The 19377-nt window shown below is 31.2% G+C and overlaps 1 protein-coding gene across 2 annotated transcripts; it reads left to right on the forward strand.

Annotated features, from left to right (window-relative positions):
* The first annotated feature begins 3140 nt into the window (after positions 1-3140).
* LOC133783092 (protein DETOXIFICATION 16-like) lies at positions 3141-6664 on the forward strand. 2 transcript variants are annotated; one of them, XM_062222625.1, is made up of 8 exons: positions 3141-3549; positions 3948-4492; positions 4576-4662; positions 4740-4796; positions 4895-5133; positions 5652-5770; positions 5881-5967; positions 6069-6664. In XM_062222625.1, exons 1-8 carry the CDS (start codon positions 3274-3276, stop codon positions 6129-6131), a joined length of 1473 nt encoding a protein of 490 aa, XP_062078609.1. In that variant the 5' UTR covers positions 3141-3273; the 3' UTR covers positions 6132-6664. The 2 variants fall into 2 exon arrangements, with proteins under 2 accessions (XP_062078609.1, XP_062078610.1); XM_062222626.1 differs by lacking the exon at positions 4740-4796.
* Positions 6665-19377: the final 12713 nt, after the last annotated feature.

Genomic DNA, 19377 nt, shown 5'->3' on the forward strand with positions numbered 1-19377 from the left:
CAATTTAAGAGATTAATTTGAACATTTTTTTTTGTCTTCATCATTGATTTGGTCAAAGCAACATTTTTTTATGGCTACTTGTATAAACAAAAGAGAATTTCAACTTTTCCTCTAGATTCCTGGAACATAAAAGAAAGAGCTGGGAAGTTTGACTTTGTTTGGTTTCAATTTTCTAATAATACATTGCCCCTTAAAAAAATAATAATTGTCCATTATTATTTCACAGATCAAGGGTACATATTTTTAGTCCCAATTTCTCAAAATTATTGGTTGTATATGGGTAATATTTATTTATTTATTTATTATACTGAAATATTAATTGATAGATTCAGTATTATCTCTAATTTGTTGAAAATAATGCAACAGAATGGATACTTACGTGTAACAAACTAAATAAAAATTATATTAATTAATTATTCAATATTAAATTAGATAAAAATGAAAAGAAAACAAGATGACATAATACATTTAAAATATATATAAAAATAAAAAATTTAATATAAATATAATATCATTTTGTTATAATTGAATTAAAGAGTATTTTGGAGTTTTAAAAGAATTTTTTCAAAAAAAATTGACTAGAATTAGATTAAAAGTTTCACTAGTTTGTTATGGCAATCATAAATATTTTAGTGATTGATAAAGTACAAATGAATATATTGATATCATCAAAATCACAATAATACAAATTAAATATTTAAGCAAAATAGAAAGAATAAAATAACATATTCCCTAATTATTATTTTTTTGTAACAATTTAAGAGATTAATTTTAACATATTTTGTTGTTTTTGGGTAACATATTATGGAGTACTTTTCTTTTTAAAATAAATTATTGTGTTCGTACTCTATTGTTGAAACCTTTATTTGATGTCATTGTACTTTGATAATGACGAGTTGAGCAGATTCTTATATTTGCTAGTTAATGTCACTAAGTCAAAGTCAAACACTATATTCTTTACTTTGGTCGTGCGTGCAATCATAAGTGGTGGCCTGGCCTTTATATCTATTTATGGCACAAAGGGTTGGTCACTAAAGTTTGTGGGTTATGTATTTATTTACTTATGACATAAAATTTGTACTTACAATTCATTAAATATTAATCATGTTTGCACATAAAATCTCCATTTTTTTAAACTTTATTTTATTGTGTGTGTGTTTTTGTCTAAACTTTATTTTAGTGTCAATGATTATGTTTTCGTTCACTTACAAATTTATATGGATTTTTTATTTTGTTATTATTTATTGATATAATTTATCAATGTTTTCATATGAATGAAAACAAAAATTCTCTCACATCAAATCTTGCTTGAACATCAAAAGATTTTTAGTTGGAAAGTTATTACTTGTGTTTTATTTTAGGAATTTTTTTTATCTTATTCACAACTTTTATGTCTATATTGATCATCTCTTCCCATTTATATATATATATATATATATTTACTTTTTCATAAGCATTATGTGTTCAACCTTTTATAGGCTTGTCTTTGTTACCATAAGAATGAATGGAAACTCATTCTTACATGGAAGTAGAGCTCTAAATGTGGGCCGGTCTGACCTATATTTTTGTGTTTCCAAATAATTCTAGTTGGTCCGGGCTTGTATTTTACATTTGTATCGGGTCGGACCGATCCATATTTGAAAGAGTAAGCTCAGTTGGCTCATGTCGTGTCGTGCTCGTGCCATATCGGGCCCAAATTGAGCTGGCCCACTTTCGTTATTCGGGTCGACCCACTTTTTTTATTTGGACTCAAATTTGGGGCCACTTTTAGGCCAATTTTATTATTGCCAAAAAGATGTGAGGATGAGAAATTAAACTCTAGACTCACCACCAATTCAAATACATTTATTTGTTTAAATTATAATTTGAGTTATTTTTATATATTTTTCAACAATACTTTACACAAAATTATATCAAAGATAATTATTATAATTTGAATACCTACTAACAAATACTAAAAATTTTAACTCACAAATCTTAAAATAAATTAATATAATTATAAAATTATATACATTGAGAAAAATCATAAACTTTTATTATCATTTTAATTTATAGATAATTGATAAATAAAAATTTATTATCATTATTAATGTCAAAATATCAGGTTAGTTTGTTCGTGCTTTCGTATCACACATTCGGGCTTGTCGTGCCGTGTCGTGCTTAGGCCCATGTCGTATCATGTCGTGCCATACCAATTTTTACTTCGTGTCGTGCTTGGCCAAAATCCATATTTTTGTGCGAATTTCGTGTCGTACTAGAAAGTTCAACCAGTAATTACAGTTCTACATCGAAGTCACTTTAATGTTTGGTTTGACCCTTAAAAAAAAAGTTATTATTCCATTACTAAACTATCCGACTACTCTTTCCATTCCAAAATTATTAAAAAAAAAATACGATTTCATTAAATTTATTTTATTATACATAAAACTTTAAAAACACAAGAGTAATTTTATTCATGTACTATTTATAATATTTTGTTCGAACAATAAATACATATAATATCATTAATTCTAGTAGTTATTAAAAAAATAATAAATTATAGAATATTATTGTTATTGGATTACCCTTATTATAATTTTATTCTACTCAACCAAATTAACTTCACCAAACTAATCGTTGAGTGTTTGACTTTGTTTGGTTCCAATTTTGTAATGATACATTTTTCGTAAACACAAATTCTACAAAATGTTTTTTTATCATAATAATTCTACAAAATGTTGATGTGTTCATCAAGATTTGATTTATTATTATTTATATATTATATCATACCTAACAAAAAGAATAAAATATATCACGTATAAAATAAAGGGTTATACTTTTTTAGTAATTTAGTTTTTCTAATTATTTGTTTGGATTTTATGTTTTAAAAAATTTATTTTTGAACTTTATAATTTTCTAAATAGTTTAAATAGATTTCTAAACTCAATTTTAATGAAAAAAAATTGAATATAATAATACAATTTTAAGTAAAATATATATATTTTTAAATTATTAAATTAGTGAATTATTTATGATTTTAGCTAAAAAAAAATTGACAAAAATTGAGTTTAAAATTAATTATTTTATATAACATAAAGTTGAAAAAGTAATTTATTATAAAAACAAATAAGGGACAAAACTCAGTCGCAATAAACAAAAAGACAAATTGTAGGTCGTAAAAAGACAGTTCGGTTGGAACCTATATATCATGGGGATCAAATCTGTTTTTTTTTTGTTGCTCTGAAATTTAATTTGATAGTTTCAGGCTATTAGCTCTTTGATCCAAAGAAAACCATGGATATGGAAGAGCACAACCGCCTTTTACCAAAACCTGTTCCATTAATCACTGAAGTGAATGCAACCCATTTGAGAAAAGACCAGAACAAGGATGATATTGTTGCTGAAGTGAAGCAGCAGCTTCAACTAGCAGGTCCCTTGATATGTGTTAATCTCTTAACATATTGTTTGCAGGTGATTTCAGTCATGTTTGTGGGTCATCTTGGGGAATTAGCACTAGCTGGAGCTTCCATGGCCACTTCTTTTGCTTCAGTAACTGGTTTCAGCTTGTTGGTAAGCTCATTTTTCTTATCTTATGACTTACTTTGTTCATGGCTTCTGTAGAATTAAAAAGATCATCTGGGTTTTGTTCCGTTTAGAGTATTTTCACCTTATATGTATGATGATAAAACTCTGTTTACTGGTGAGGGTTTGATTTGTTATATTTACGTATTTAATCTTGCAATAGAAGTCTTGCCCTTGCACCATTTGATGAAGACCCTTTTGTCCCCTTTTCTGGCTGTAAATGATAGCCCTGTTTTTATAATGTCTTCTTCAGTTTTCATCAGTGAGTTTGTTTAAATTCTTTCATTACTATTTATTTATAAATGCAAAAGAAGATAACAGATATATGACCAGTTCTTTATTCCTGAGCATACCATAACACCAGTTAATTAATCATGTTTGGATAGATTGGAATGGCAAGCGCCTTGGAAACTTTCTGTGGCCAGTCCTATGGAGCAAAACAATACCACATGCTTGGTATTCACATGCAGAGAGGAATGATTGTTCTTCTAGTTGTTAGTATTCCTTTGGCTATTATATGGTTCAATGCAGGCCAAATCCTTTTGTTCTTGGGTCAAGATCCAGAGATATCTGCCGAGGCTGGTCGATATGCTCGGTTCATGATACCAAGCATTTTCGCTTATGCTGTTACTCAATGCCACACCAAGTTCTTGCAAACACAGAACAATGTGGTGCCAATGATGATTACTGCTGGAATTACAACATTACTACACTTCTTCATCTGTTGGTTTCTGGTGTTTAAGTCAGGTCTTGGAAATAGAGGTGCAGCCATGGCAAATGCAATCTCTTATTGGATTAACGCCTTGTCATTAGTACTATATGTCAGAATCTCTCCTACATGTAAAAGCACATGGACTGGTTTCTCTATGGAGGCTTTTCGTGGAATCCCCAAGTTTCTAAAACTTTCCATTCCTTCAGCTGCAATGTTAACGTATGAATACTTACTCACCTACTTTCTACGTTAGATTTGGTAGTGTATAGAGTGAGAAGTTCCTCATCTATGTCTTTGAACAGGTTGGAAATCTGGTCTTTTGAAATGATGGTCCTTGTATCTGGCTTTCTTCCTAATCCAAAACTTGAAACATCAGTCTTGTCAATCAGGTTTGCACTTCATCCAAAGTACTGCTATTGATAATTTAGAAGTTGAGGTTACTAACGGTTCTAGCAACAAATTTCAGCCTTAACACATGTTCATTGGTGTATATGATACCTCTTGGACTCAGTGGGGTGATTAGGTGAGCTTAGTGACCTTGTTAACATTCAAATATTTGAACTCTTTAATAAATTTTTTGATCTTGGCCTTCTCATTACTTCCTATTGCATTGACTATCAGCACAAGAGTTTCAAATGAATTGGGAGCTGGTAGGCCACAAATAGCTCGTTTAGCATTATGTGTCGCGCTGTCCATGGTTGTCACAGAAGGCACCTTCGTGGCTGCTGTCATGATATTAGGCCACGGAATTTGGGGCTATTGTTACAGCACAGAAGAAAAAGTTGTGAAATATGTAGGACAAATGTTGATTTTGATCGCAATTTCCCACTTCTTTGATGGAATTCAATCTGTGCTCTCAGGTTTTTTTCTTTTTTGCTTTGCTTCTTTTCCATTAGCTTGAAATTTATTCTTTTCTGCAATTTTCATTTGGAAGATAAAGTATAATATCAGTTTATACAAAACATAATCAGGAAAAAATCCACTTTTGTGATTTACTTCAAATTGATGTGATATATGCTTGAGTATTCTTATTCATAGCATCTAATCTCTCCAAACTATGACCTCAAGTCACAGGGATCGGATGTGTAGAACTTTACTCATTTCTAATATGAGTAATGAAATGTGCACCCAAAATATACACCTAAATATTACACACAATGATGTGACAGTTTAGTCCAGCCAATCACATTTATTAAAACTGGGACCCACTGTTTTAAAAAGCAGTGACACGTTATTGTGTGTAATGTTTGGGTGCACATATCATTACTCTTCTAATATATATACCCTTGGTACTAAATTTTTTCAAAGAAAAGATCACTTCTACCAAGTCTTGCTATTGTGATGAAAGGTTCCAAAACTTTTGTGATGATAATTTCAGGCAGTGTTAGAGGCTCTGGGAGGCAAAAGATTGGTGCTTTTGCTAATTTGGCAGCTTATTATCTTGTGGGCATACCTGTGGCCATAGTTCTAGCCTTTGTTTTCCACCTTGGTGGGAAGGTAAAGTCACCCTGATATTTTGATATATAGCTAGCTACACAGTTTGGTATCTGTTATGGTGAAAGAGAATATGAATAATGTACAGTACTCAAATCAAATGTGTTTCACAGGGGCTTTGGATGGGAATCATAGTGGCCTTAATCGTGCAAGCACTGTGTCTTGCTATTCTAACAATATGCACTGACTGGGAAAAAGAGGTGCAAAATTCTTTTTAATTTTTTAATTTTTTTTTGTAAGATTATAGATTCCATCATTATTTGAAACCATCTTATATGCTCTACTGTTGTCTCCTGTTCAGGTGAATAATGCTTCAAATAGAGTACATAGCACAAAAGCTGCTATTAGTGATGAATTATCATGATGCTAATTTGATTCTAGGTAGTCTAATCATCATCTCCTTCTATTCTTCTGTGGAGGGTCAAAGTCAAACAGTGGCAGCAATCAACAGAAAATAAAATAAAATTGCAGAAGTGGTTCTTATTATACCAATAGAGGTTTTCCTTACAGTATAGTTGTCAAGTGAATTCATGGTTGAACATCTAAAATACAAGTTTTGACTTTACTAGAATATGCAGGACACTGTTTTTTCGTCTCTTAGAATATTGGCTCAATGGAAATAGAGTACCAAGACATCTAAGGAATCAGAGGACTAATTCAGCATGCTATGTCTCCATCGTCGTCGTAGTGGTGGCAAAGGCGGTGGTGGAGCCTGTTTCAGATCAATAGGGTGGTTGTTTGTGCTGCTGCTGCTTCTGCTTCTGCTACCAGAAAATCTGATTGTTATGAGATGGATTTCAAATATCACAATTGTAGGAAATAATGTGGTTTTATGCCAGATTTTGTTATGGTTTTCGAAACTAAAAAAGTGTTATTGTTTGGTTAATTTCACTGGTTTCTCTGGGTGTTCTGCTTTTTTAAATAAGTGAATAAAAAATATTTCCAGTTCTTTGTCACCCTTTAGCAGGAACTTCTTAATGAATCATTTAAGAAATGATTCCAAACTAGTCATACATGAAGTATAAATTTCTACCCCAAATCATAATTTTCAGGGACATTTGAATTTCTGGTAAAAAAATAAAAAACTCCTTCTCTCCACATTAATGTTATTTGATCCAATTTAGCTGAAATGACATGTATAAGTACTAAATAAATGGTGGTTATAACATTTAAACTTATGCATTTTACATGTCATAATTCTTCTAAAAAAGAAAAAGAAAAGTTAATTAGTAAATCATTATAAATGGGTATTACACAGTGGAATAATTAACAGTTCATATTCTGATGCATTGATGATCTAGTATCTACAATATGTGTACATTTATATTTATATATTTCAGGACTTGTATAAAAGGGTGGTAATTTGGTAACATATTTTTTTGTCACAAATATGTGATGATGATATAGTGCTGTTAGTTACTGTAATATGTAATGTTAATGATTATGAGATGGACTAAGAGCAACTCCAACAGGAGGGTGCTTAAATTGTCAAATCAAGACTTTTCTATTAAGTTTAACCAATTAAAAAAAAGAAAAAAAAAATGAAAGCAACGTTGCCACTGCTGTGCAACGTTGCTAGTTTTATTTTAAATCAAACTCTTTCACATCATCAGTCTACCCCACTACTTATCCCATGACTGACAAGCACTCATTTGAGCAACTCCCATTAGAATTGCTCTTAAGATGATAATAGTAGAAGAATTTGTCACTTGTTTTGTTTGTCACTTTTTTTTATTCTTGGTTCTCTTTTTTTTTTTTTGGATGTGATTGCAGTGACAGCCATATTTCTTAAAGTAACACACTTTGAGCAATACTTGATGACTCGAGTCTTTGGATTTGCAGCATGTAAATTATTTGTTCATTTATTTATTCATAGTCGAAACTAGTCTGCAATTCATTTTTGTTTGGTAAAAATCAAATGAAGCATGATGGAGATGTAAATGGGGGTCGGGGATGACTGTCCCACCACACCCCGCCCCACATAAAAAATAGAGAAATTTACACAAATATCTTAAAAATACAAATTTATTTTCAAAATACTTTAAAACAACTTATTTACATATATACTATACTACGTCAGTATAATATACCAAATTTTGAAAATTTTAGAAAATCCCACTTTCTGTTTTTTTTTTCTAGGTCGTAAAAAGTTACATTATGGTTGTTTAAAATATCGATAAGATTCTAATTAGTCACTTTTTTTTATTATATAAAAAAATTTATTTTTAGATTATATTATTTCAAATACTTTTGGTTACCTCTAAAACTTATTTATATACATCTTAATATACCAATTAGTTATTTTAAATTATATTATGGTATATTATTATTGGATACACTTTTACGTTACATTTAAGTCTATTTTAGAAACTAATTAGTTATTATATAGTATATAAATTTATATCTTTTGATATATGACTAAATTTTTGGGTATGACACAAATTTAAAATTATCAAATAATATCCTAAAAAATCTATTTTAAAAAAATTACTTAAAATGTTTCTAAAATAGTTTAAAGTTGTTCTAAATACCATATGATGTATTTTAAATGTAAAATAAGAATACACTTTTTGGTATATTAAATTTTGTGTAAGTTTAAAATTTAGTTATTTTTTTGTTAATAAAACATATATAAAAAAAACTAAAAGATTCATTTTTATTTTGGTCATTTTCTTCGGCGACAGCAAAAAAATATACATTTCTCACATATTAAAATAATTATACTGAAAAATAGGTTGCTATTGTACCATTCCATGAGCGCGATGTAGCCGGAAAAGATTTTTGAAATTAAGGAGAAGAGAGAGCAAGGTTTAAAAAAAAAGTTCCCAAAAAAAAAAGTAAAAGTGTACCATGTATAGATAACAAAGAGAGTGGAGGTCTGACCAATTAAGTTTAAAAATGGTATAAAATAATACAATTGTAAATAGAATAATTCACTAAAATATTGGAATTAAGATGAAAAAAAACAGTTTAAAATGTAAATTTTCCTAAAAATATCTCACACACGTCACCATTCTTTTAACAAAATTTACATTATCAAATGTAAAGGCCAACGATTTCTTTTATTATACATATAAGAATGAAACATATTATTAGCTACATAAATTTCAAGCCTAAGATTCTTATTCAATTATTGTGATCAATTTGGTACGTAGTTCACCAATTTTTTTGAATGAACTAGGCCAACTCATCATTTAAAATTACACTTATTATGATACACCTTAAAATATTATCCAACACCACATTAATAGTATGTTTACTTGCACGTAATCGAAATTATGTACCAACATAATAACTAGTAATCGAAATAAACTTCAAATAGATTACTAAATCAAAGTCAGAATACATTGTTTACTTAATTTATAGTAATCAAAATTAGAATCACTAGCAATCCCATTTGCTCTGTTTATTTTACTAAATTACACCAATGTCACATCATATGTTCTTAGTCACCATTAGTGGTTAAGATGATGTATTTTGTCTCATTATTTCTTTGAACTATTTATTTTGACAAATTATTTTTTGGATCCTATGTTTTGTAAAACTATTCAAATAGAAGCATAAACCCGATTTTGATCAAAGTTTTCTCAACTTAATTCACAAATAATTTATCAAACTAACAATTCAGAATAAAAGTAAAATCATTCTGCTTATAAATTGTGTTGTTATATTCAATTTTTTCTTCATCAAAATTAAATTTAAAAGTCTATTTGAACTATTTTATAAAGTATAGAGTCCAACAATAATTTTTTTAAAACACATGGTACTAATAGGTAATCAGAAAAAACACTATTGAATATTTAACTTAAGTATATTAATTATACTGTCCACTTTTTTTATTTTGTCAAGGAAATAAAGGATACACTTGTGTTTAGCACATGTACTAAATAAGTAAATTGGGTTTATATATATGCAACATTCTTAAAAATATAATAATATATAATTAAACTGTTCGTATTCCAATACATGCATGCGTTCATGGAAACCGATGTACTTGTTGAAACTATATATATAGGGTGGGAAAATTTATTGATATGAACAAACTTAGATTAGTTCTATACAAATTAATTGATTAAAAAAAACATTATTAACGGTTCACATTCCAATAACAAATTCAATCATCATACTCTGTAGTCGAGAAGACACTTTCTGGCATTAATTTTTGACTTTCTGACATTAATTTTTGTTAGAATCTACAGCTTCTAACTCCAAGACCAAAAAAAAAAAATTTATGGTAATTTTGTAATTATTTCTGTAATGCTTCAAATTTTCCGATATAGTTTAATGACAGGATTAGTAGGCCGGGAGGGTCATACTTGTTTAATCAAGCCATTAAATGATAATATGCATGTATATGTGAATTATATTATAATATAATGTTATATGTGTAACGCCTTAGCTCCAGGGACCGTTACGGTGTGCCTTGTAAACAGTGTTAAACTCGTTAATCGAGTCATTTGGCCAAAATCGTGTAACTAAGTATGATTAGTGGTTTAGGGATTTAAATTTTTGAATAAGATATAACGTCTCATTAGAACGTTTAATATATATGTTGGGATCCCAAAATTATAATTTTAGAGTTTACTACACGAAAATATTTACAACAGGTCGTTCTATGCGGCAAAACAGGGTTAAACCCTAGTTCCTCTTTAAACCTCGGCTGTGGCGGACGAGCAGCTGCATACGTACACGTCACCACCTAAGCTCTTCAACTCAAGGATGGTTCAACTTTCTTTTGCCTTTACCTGCACCACATAGCACCCGTGATCTGAAGCCCAGCAAGAAAACACAATATAACATGATGTAATATCAACATTGATCGTATTAACTATTCAGGACCAACAGTCCAAACAAATAGGTGACCATCGCAAAAGCCACAAATATGGGGACAGTACCCTTTAGCCATGTGACGATAGGATCACCAAGGCTTAACAGATATCAAAGGTCACTAATATGGGAACAACACCCTTTAACCATGTGACGATAGGATCACCAGTGTAACGTCCCTAAGGTAGGGTACGTCTGCCACATACTCGTAATTCTAGGGTTTACGAGTATGTAAGGCACTTGACCAAAAGAATTAAATAAAATGATACGAAGAAATACAGAAAAATTTAAAACTTTTATATAAACTTATTAGAAGAAATTATTACACGTATGAATACTTTAAATTTAAGGCAGCCATATGAAAACTCTAAACCATTACTGCATTGCTACTGAGTCCGTGCTCCACAAGTTGCTCAACAGCTAAAGCCACACCTGGAAAAATGTTGGAAAATAACATAATGAGCTAACGCTCAGTAAGAAAATCTCATGCATACACATACACATGAATGTCGTGAGTTTGTAGTGCACATATACTAATATGCTAACTTATATACTTATGCATTTCATTTATTGCTCATGAACTTTCAAACTTTACTTTTATGCTCTTTCTTTTAGTTTCACATTTTTATGGGCCCAATATCACTTGTGCACACTGTTTGATTCAGCCAATGCCTGCAGGGCTTGTTACACATATCATATAGAATCCCATGGGTTCTCCTCCGGCTAGCCATCATCTCAGCTAGGCTCATCATAACACTCATTTCATCGTTGCCATAGCTGCCATACTTATTACACATATGGAGGAGAAAGACGGAAACATGGCAAACATATCTGAATGGTCAACTCTGACCTAGCCCACACTAGTGGGCAGCCACTATAAGTCTTATAGACTTCCGTCTTCTTTACTGAACTTACTTGATTGCTTCATCAAAACAGTGGCACCCTTTTTAAACATCTTATTATCACTTTGCTTAAGCCTTGTGTCATTAAAATGTTTAACTTTACATAAGACTTTTCAAGACATTTCATAACTTTTCTCATATTCATATGCATGGTCTTATATCACATAATAATGTATCACATAACTGTACATGCCATGCATACATGCTGATGCTGAAATGCCAATGTTCGTGTTCATGACTGATGTTGATGGTATTCAATCAAGGCATTGTATCACATCTCATATAACTCAAAACATCTTTAGTCATAGTACATGAAGCTTTGGGTTGGTGGCGTTGTTATACCTTAACGTAGAGCTATGGCTCAGGTCTAAGGTTTCCAGCCTAAAAACTTAAACGCTTCATATATCATAACATATAACAAATCATGAACATAGAGTAATCCACATATCCATCAACATAAGAACACATACTTGCACATAATTCATATCATTCTTAACCAAGTAAGACATCTTTCACATATCACAGAATTCATCAATTACATATCACACAACACCCTTATGGTGTTCATATAACCATTCTTCACATACTTATCATATGCATCATCATCATGACATACTTAACTCATCAGATGTACACAATCAATGTAGTCATGCATCTTACACTTAAGCACAAAAGGTGAGATTTACTTACCTTAGGTCCTTAGCTTATTTTAAAACGGCTCACCAAGAGTCAATCAATCAAATCCATACAAATCCTATTCAAGGCACATAATTTATTAAATTCTATCTAATCCGTAAATATACACTATTGATAGTGTATATTAATCATACCAAAAACTATATAAATGATAATAATAATTATAATCCTAACAACAATAATAATTATCGTCTATAATTAAACTTATTTCGATATTAATAACAAAATACTTCAATAGCAATACGTATATGGATGTATATATTCAAATAGTCATTTTATAAAAGAAATCATATTTGTAACATAAAGTTGTAATAATCAATATAATGATAATAATATAAATATAAATATTTATATTATTATTAATTAGTCATAATATCAATTCCAGTGATATAATAAATATACTTTCTCCAAACTTCACTGGTCTTACAAATATCAATAACTGTAGGAAACTAATATTTGATATCATTTTAATATTCAAATATTAATATACAATAATAATGGTTAGATAATAGGTTTACTATAAATCATACTTTTCATATATATATATATATATGAATCTGTATTCTTGATTTACTTAACAATAATAATTAAAATTACTTAATCATAATAATTTCCATATTAATATCAAATCAATTAAATATGTATTTTTATACTTGATTTAATATCTAATATTTTCTAGAAAATTAGACAGCACAACGGCTATAAAGTGGACAATTCCAAAATCAAAACCTGTATCAAAAATATATATAATCCCAGACATCCAGTAAATTACAGAAAATATTACATATATCAATAATATATAATTATATACCATAAATACACATAATAACAATTACTCTAATCAATCACAATTAAATCACAATATATAGGTTAAAGAAATTATACCAAAATGATCGGGTTCCACAATAAGTCAAACGATGATTTTCTGAGACTCAAAACGTACTTCGGAACCTCGAACACTAAGTTTCGACCGTCGGTCTACGGTGGATCGCGGTGGCTCGTGGTGGGCCCACCACCCAACTATGGTAGATGTAGGAACAAGTTATTGGGTTTTGAAGCCCACAACACGAGGAGCACGATGGTGGTGACGGATCGGCAAACGGATGCCCGAGGTGGCCGAATCGCAACTTTAAAGTCGCGGGGTGGCCGAACTTAAATCGAGTGGTTGAGGTGTTTAATCGGCGAGTGAGCTCTAGATTCCCGCGTGGGTCGATAGTTCGGAGGCCTCTGAATCCAACGGTCCGGCGCGTGGCTAAAAATGGTGGCCGGAAAGTACTCCTGCGTCGTCGGCAACAGTGATACGTAGAGGAGAGAGAGAGAGAGAGAGAGAGAGAGAGAGAGAGAGAGAGAGAGAGAGAGAGAGTTTCTGAGGAGAGAGAGAGAGGGGCTCGGGTAAAATGAAAGGCTGAAGCCTTTTATTTTATTTTATTTTATTTATTTTTAAAAATTACACTTGGACCAAAAATACTAAAATTCTTTTCAAATAAGCCCTTTAGCCAAACTTTCTTAATTTTATAAAAATCCCCAATTAAAATTATATAACATTTGGGTCCAATACTTGACTACTCAAGTTTCTCTCTCTTTAATCTCATTAAAAACATAAAATCATATTTTAAACACTATTTTTCCATTACTATTTCTTAAATTTGTAAACTTGTACATTTTATGTATTAAAACTCTGATTTATAATAAAAATGTTGGATATTACAATCCTTCCCCCGTTAAAATAATTTCGTCCTCGAAATTTCAAACTAAATTTGATAATCGGAGACAAGAACTACCATTACAAATAAACAGAACAACATTTCACAGCATAAGATTTCATACACAACACTTACTTTCATCCCGAAAACAAAACTTATTCCTGACTTGTAATCCTTATCATATATAAAAAGGCGAGGATGTGTAAACACCTCACATGAGGACTACAATATAGAAAGAAAGGAAATAAGCTATAACAATAGTATAAATTACAATGAATGTATACGAAAATACAAACGAATCCTCATCATCCATACTTTTGAACACAAACCACATAACGTAAGAAGAGAAAATGACCATCATCATGAAAACATCCTTGATATTCATCTTTTACAGTAAAATTTTTTTTTTTTTTTTTTTTTTTTTTTGGCATAAAATTAGATAACTAGAAAACAATTATATAGCCGATGAAGATTATTCTTTAAAACCAAGTCTTTATGAAACCCTTTCGTTGTCAAAACCGACTTCTTGCCCTGAATGATAAATAGTGAGATAGGCCATTCATTAGGTACCAGTTCAGAAAAGCCTGACTCTCATTCTTTCTCTAAGAAAACATTTAAAAATCAAAATTGTTTCCAAATGTATAAAATAATAAAGGGCATATTGATACTATGCTAGAATGCAAATAACCGTGGCCACTCGGAAATTCACACACTTAGCTTAGTATCCCTTCATTGAATAAAACATGGGATAAGTCTTGACTGACCAATCCACCACTTCATCTACGAAAACGAATAATTCTCACATGTCTAATAAGTTAGACATGTCTCATTTCAACACCTATACCAATAATACTCAGTCATCAATTCACACAAGTAATACATTATCTTACTTTCGGGATAAAACAGCTAATATACTATAATTTAATCGCCGAAAGTAATTCACACTACAGAGTAATTCAGTAAATAACATTTATCACCTCGATTCATTCAACAATTTACAAATTGTTTCCATGTTCAAATCAGGATCGCAAAATCAATAGAAGTGATTTCCATGTCGACAACATCTAATAAGTTTGACTTTCATCATCAGAGAGGATAGCGTAACACATTGAACAAGATAAAATCTGTGATATCTATCTTGAAAACAAACAAATTCAAGGATCCAATGACCCAACAGTTCAACACATTTTTCTATAAATAAAATTCATCACATACACACTAAAACACAATCAATCTCAAGCTTTTGAAAACCAAATCATTATTACTTCCGTCCATTACTCAAGCTAAGCAACCCATCGCATCCTCATCATCTCAGCTGAACTTAGACCTAACTTTAGCTTTACCTGAGCCAAATCTTCCCACTATCGAATCTTCACCACAAATTTCTGCACCCCTACCACAGCTAATGGTGTATCCTACGGTACACATCCCAGAACGAAATACTCAATTTCCCAGAGTTTGGCTTCCCAAATTTTATTCTGATACTGGCCTTGTCACGGTGGAGGATTCAGCTATGCTCGATAAAAAGGTGGCCATTAGTATAGGTCAAAGCATACTCACCCCTAAAGACCAAATAATTTTATCCCATAGGTCAGACCTACAAGCTGTAAAAGATTCCTTAGTTCTTACCACTCAGGCGGCAGCATCGGTCTCAAACCTAGGCCAACGGGTTCTTGCAAGAGAACAAGAGGTTGACCACTTGAAAAGGTATATAGAAACACAAAAACAAGAGATGATAACCATTAGAAATGCCAACAAGGCATTGACTCGAGAGAAGGAGAAGTTGGTTAAGGAGAATGGGACTTTAACTACACTTCTTGCTAACTACTCAGTCGATATGAAGGAAAAATTTCAGACACTGCAAACTACTGGGGAGACCCTTAGAGTTGAACAACAAAAGTTGATTGACGAGGTAGAACGTATCCAAAACCCCAATCCTTAATAGATTATGTATTTTTTTTTTTTATCTATATATTACTACTGTTTCACTAAAGTCTCTTATCGTGTGTGCTCTCAGCAACAACCTAAAACTTTGCTCTCCAAAACACTAACCTGACATATTAACCCTTAACACACTAACTGAACTAATAGGTCACTTTCAAAGCTTGAGAATATCAATTAACAATCCAAACATCGACATCGATAAATCATCAATTATTTATCACATCAATAATAAAGTCATGCATTCAGATAAATAACAAACTTCAATTTCTCTACCGTGCATGAGAATATTCATTCAATCCAAACTCATACTTATATCATGGAAACTCAAACACACAATGAGTTTCTAATACAATTATACAACATCATTAACATACATTAACTAAAATATGGATAAATTATACTAACCATTAACGTGTGGCTTGTCTTGTGGCGGAACTCAGTAGCATTTCAGATCCCAAAATCTAATAACATAACGAGTATACGACATCTACAAACTCAAAGCTTTGATACCATTTGTAACGTCCCTAAGGTAGGGTACGTCTGCCACATACTCGTAATTCTAGGGTTTACGAGTATGTAAGGCACTTGACCAAAAGAATTAAATAAAATGATACGAAGAAATACAGAAAAATTTAAAACTTTTATATAAACTTATTAGAAGAAATTATTACACGTATGAATACTTTAAATTTAAGGCAGCCATATGAAAACTCTAAACCATTACTGCATTGCTACTGAGTCCGTGCTCCACAAGTTGCTCAACAGCTAAAGCCACACCTGGAAAAATGTTGGAAAATAACATAATGAGCTAACGCTCAGTAAGAAAATCTCATGCATACACATACACATGAATGTCGTGAGTTTGTAGTGCACATATACTAATATGCTAACTTATATACTTATGCATTTCATTTATTGCTCATGAACTTTCAAACTTTACTTTTATGCTCTTTCTTTTAGTTTCACATTTTTATGGGCCCAATATCACTTGTGCACACTGTTTGATTCAGCCAATGCCTGCAGGGCTTGTTACACATATCATATAGAATCCCATGGGTTCTCCTCCGGCTAGCCATCATCTCAGCTAGGCTCATCATAACACTCATTTCATCGTTGCCATAGCTGCCATACTTATTACACATATGGAGGAGAAAGACGGAAACATGGCAAACATATCTGAATGGTCAACTCTGACCTAGCCCACACTAGTGGGCAGCCACTATAAGTCTTATAGACTTCCGTCTTCTTTACTGAACTTACTTGATTGCTTCATCAAAACAGTGGCACCCTTTTTAAACATCTTATTATCACTTTGCTTAAGCCTTGTGTCATTAAAATGTTTAACTTTACATAAGACTTTTCAAGACATTTCATAACTTTTCTCATATTCATATGCATGGTCTTATATCACATAATAATGTATCACATAACTGTACATGCCATGCATACATGCTGATGCTGAAATGCCAATGTTCGTGTTCATGACTGATGTTGATGGTATTCAATCAAGGCATTGTATCACATCTCATATAACTCAAAACATCTTTAGTCATAGTACATGAAGCTTTGGGTTGGTGGCGTTGTTATACCTTAACGTAGAGCTATGGCTCAGGTCTAAGGTTTCCAGCCTAAAAACTTAAACGCTTCATATATCATAACATATAACAAATCATGAACATAGAGTAATCCACATATCCATCAACATAAGAACACATACTTGCACATAATTCATATCATTCTTAACCAAGTAAGACATCTTTCACATATCACAGAATTCATCAATTACATATCACACAACACCCTTATGGTGTTCATATAACCATTCTTCACATACTTATCATATGCATCATCATCATGACATACTTAACTCATCAGATGTACACAATCAATGTAGTCATGCATCTTACACTTAAGCACAAAAGGTGAGATTTACTTACCTTAGGTCCTTAGCTTATTTTAAAACGGCTCACCAAGAGTCAATCAATCAAATCCATACAAATCCTATTCAAGGCACATAATTTATTAAATTCTATCTAATCCGTAAATATACACTATTGATAGTGTATATTAATCATACCAAAAACTATATAAATGATAATAATAATTATAATCCTAACAACAATAATAATTATCGTCTATAATTAAACTTATTTCGATATTAATAACAAAATACTTCAATAGCAATACGTATATGGATGTATATATTCAAATAGTCATTTTATAAAAGAAATCATATTTGTAACATAAAGTTGTAATAATCAATATAATGATAATAATATAAATATAAATATTTATATTATTATTAATTAGTCATAATATCAATTCCAGTGATATAATAAATATACTTTCTCCAAACTTCACTGGTCTTACAAATATCAATAACTGTAGGAAACTAATATTTGATATCATTTTAATATTCAAATATTAATATACAATAATAATGGTTAGATAATAGGTTTACTATAAATCATACTTTTCATATATATATATATATATATGAATCTGTATTCTTGATTTACTTAACAATAATAATTAAAATTACTTAATCATAATAATTTCCATATTAATATCAAATCAATTAAATATGTATTTTTATACTTGATTTAATATCTAATATTTTCTAGAAAATTAGACAGCACAACGGCTATAAAGTGGACAATTCCAAAATCAAAACCTGTATCAAAAATATATATAATCCCAGACATCCAGTAAATTACAGAAAATATTACATATATCAATAATATATAATTATATACCATAAATACACATAATAACAATTACTCTAATCAATCACAATTAAATCACAATATATAGGTTAAAGAAATTATACCAAAATGATCGGGTTCCACAATAAGTCAAACGATGATTTTCTGAGACTCAAAACGTACTTCGGAACCTCGAACACTAAGTTTCGACCGTCGGTCTACGGTGGATCGCGGTGGCTCGTGGTGGGCCCACCACCCAACTATGGTAGATGTAGGAACAAGTTATTGGGTTTTGAAGCCCACAACACGAGGAGCACGATGGTGGTGACGGATCGGCAAACGGATGCCCGAGGTGGCCGAATCGCAACTTTAAAGTCGCGGGGTGGCCGAACTTAAATCGAGTGGTTGAGGCGTTTAATCGGCGAGTGAGCTCTAGATTCCCGCGTGGGTCGATAGTTCGGAGGCCTCTGAATCCAACGGTCCGGCGCGTGGCTAAAAATGGTGGCCGGAAAGTACTCCTGCGTCGTCGGCAACAGTGATACGTAGAGGAGAGAGAGAGAGAGAGAGAGAGAGAGAGAGAGAGAGAGAGAGAGAGAGAGAGTTTCTGAGGAGAGAGAGAGAGGGGCTCGGGTAAAATGAAAGGCTGAAGCCTTTTATTTTATTTTATTTTATTTATTTTTAAAAATTACACTTGGACCCAAAATACTAAAATTCTTTTCAAATAAGCCCTTTAGCCAAACTTTCTTAATTTTATAAAAATCCCCAATTAAAATTATATGACATTTGGGTCCAATACTTGACTACTCAAGTTTCTCTCTCTTTAATCTCATTAA

The sequence above is a fragment of the Humulus lupulus genome, chromosome 6 (genome assembly GCF_963169125.1).
Source record: "Humulus lupulus chromosome 6, drHumLupu1.1, whole genome shotgun sequence".
Classification (NCBI taxonomy): domain Eukaryota; kingdom Viridiplantae; phylum Streptophyta; class Magnoliopsida; order Rosales; family Cannabaceae; genus Humulus; species Humulus lupulus.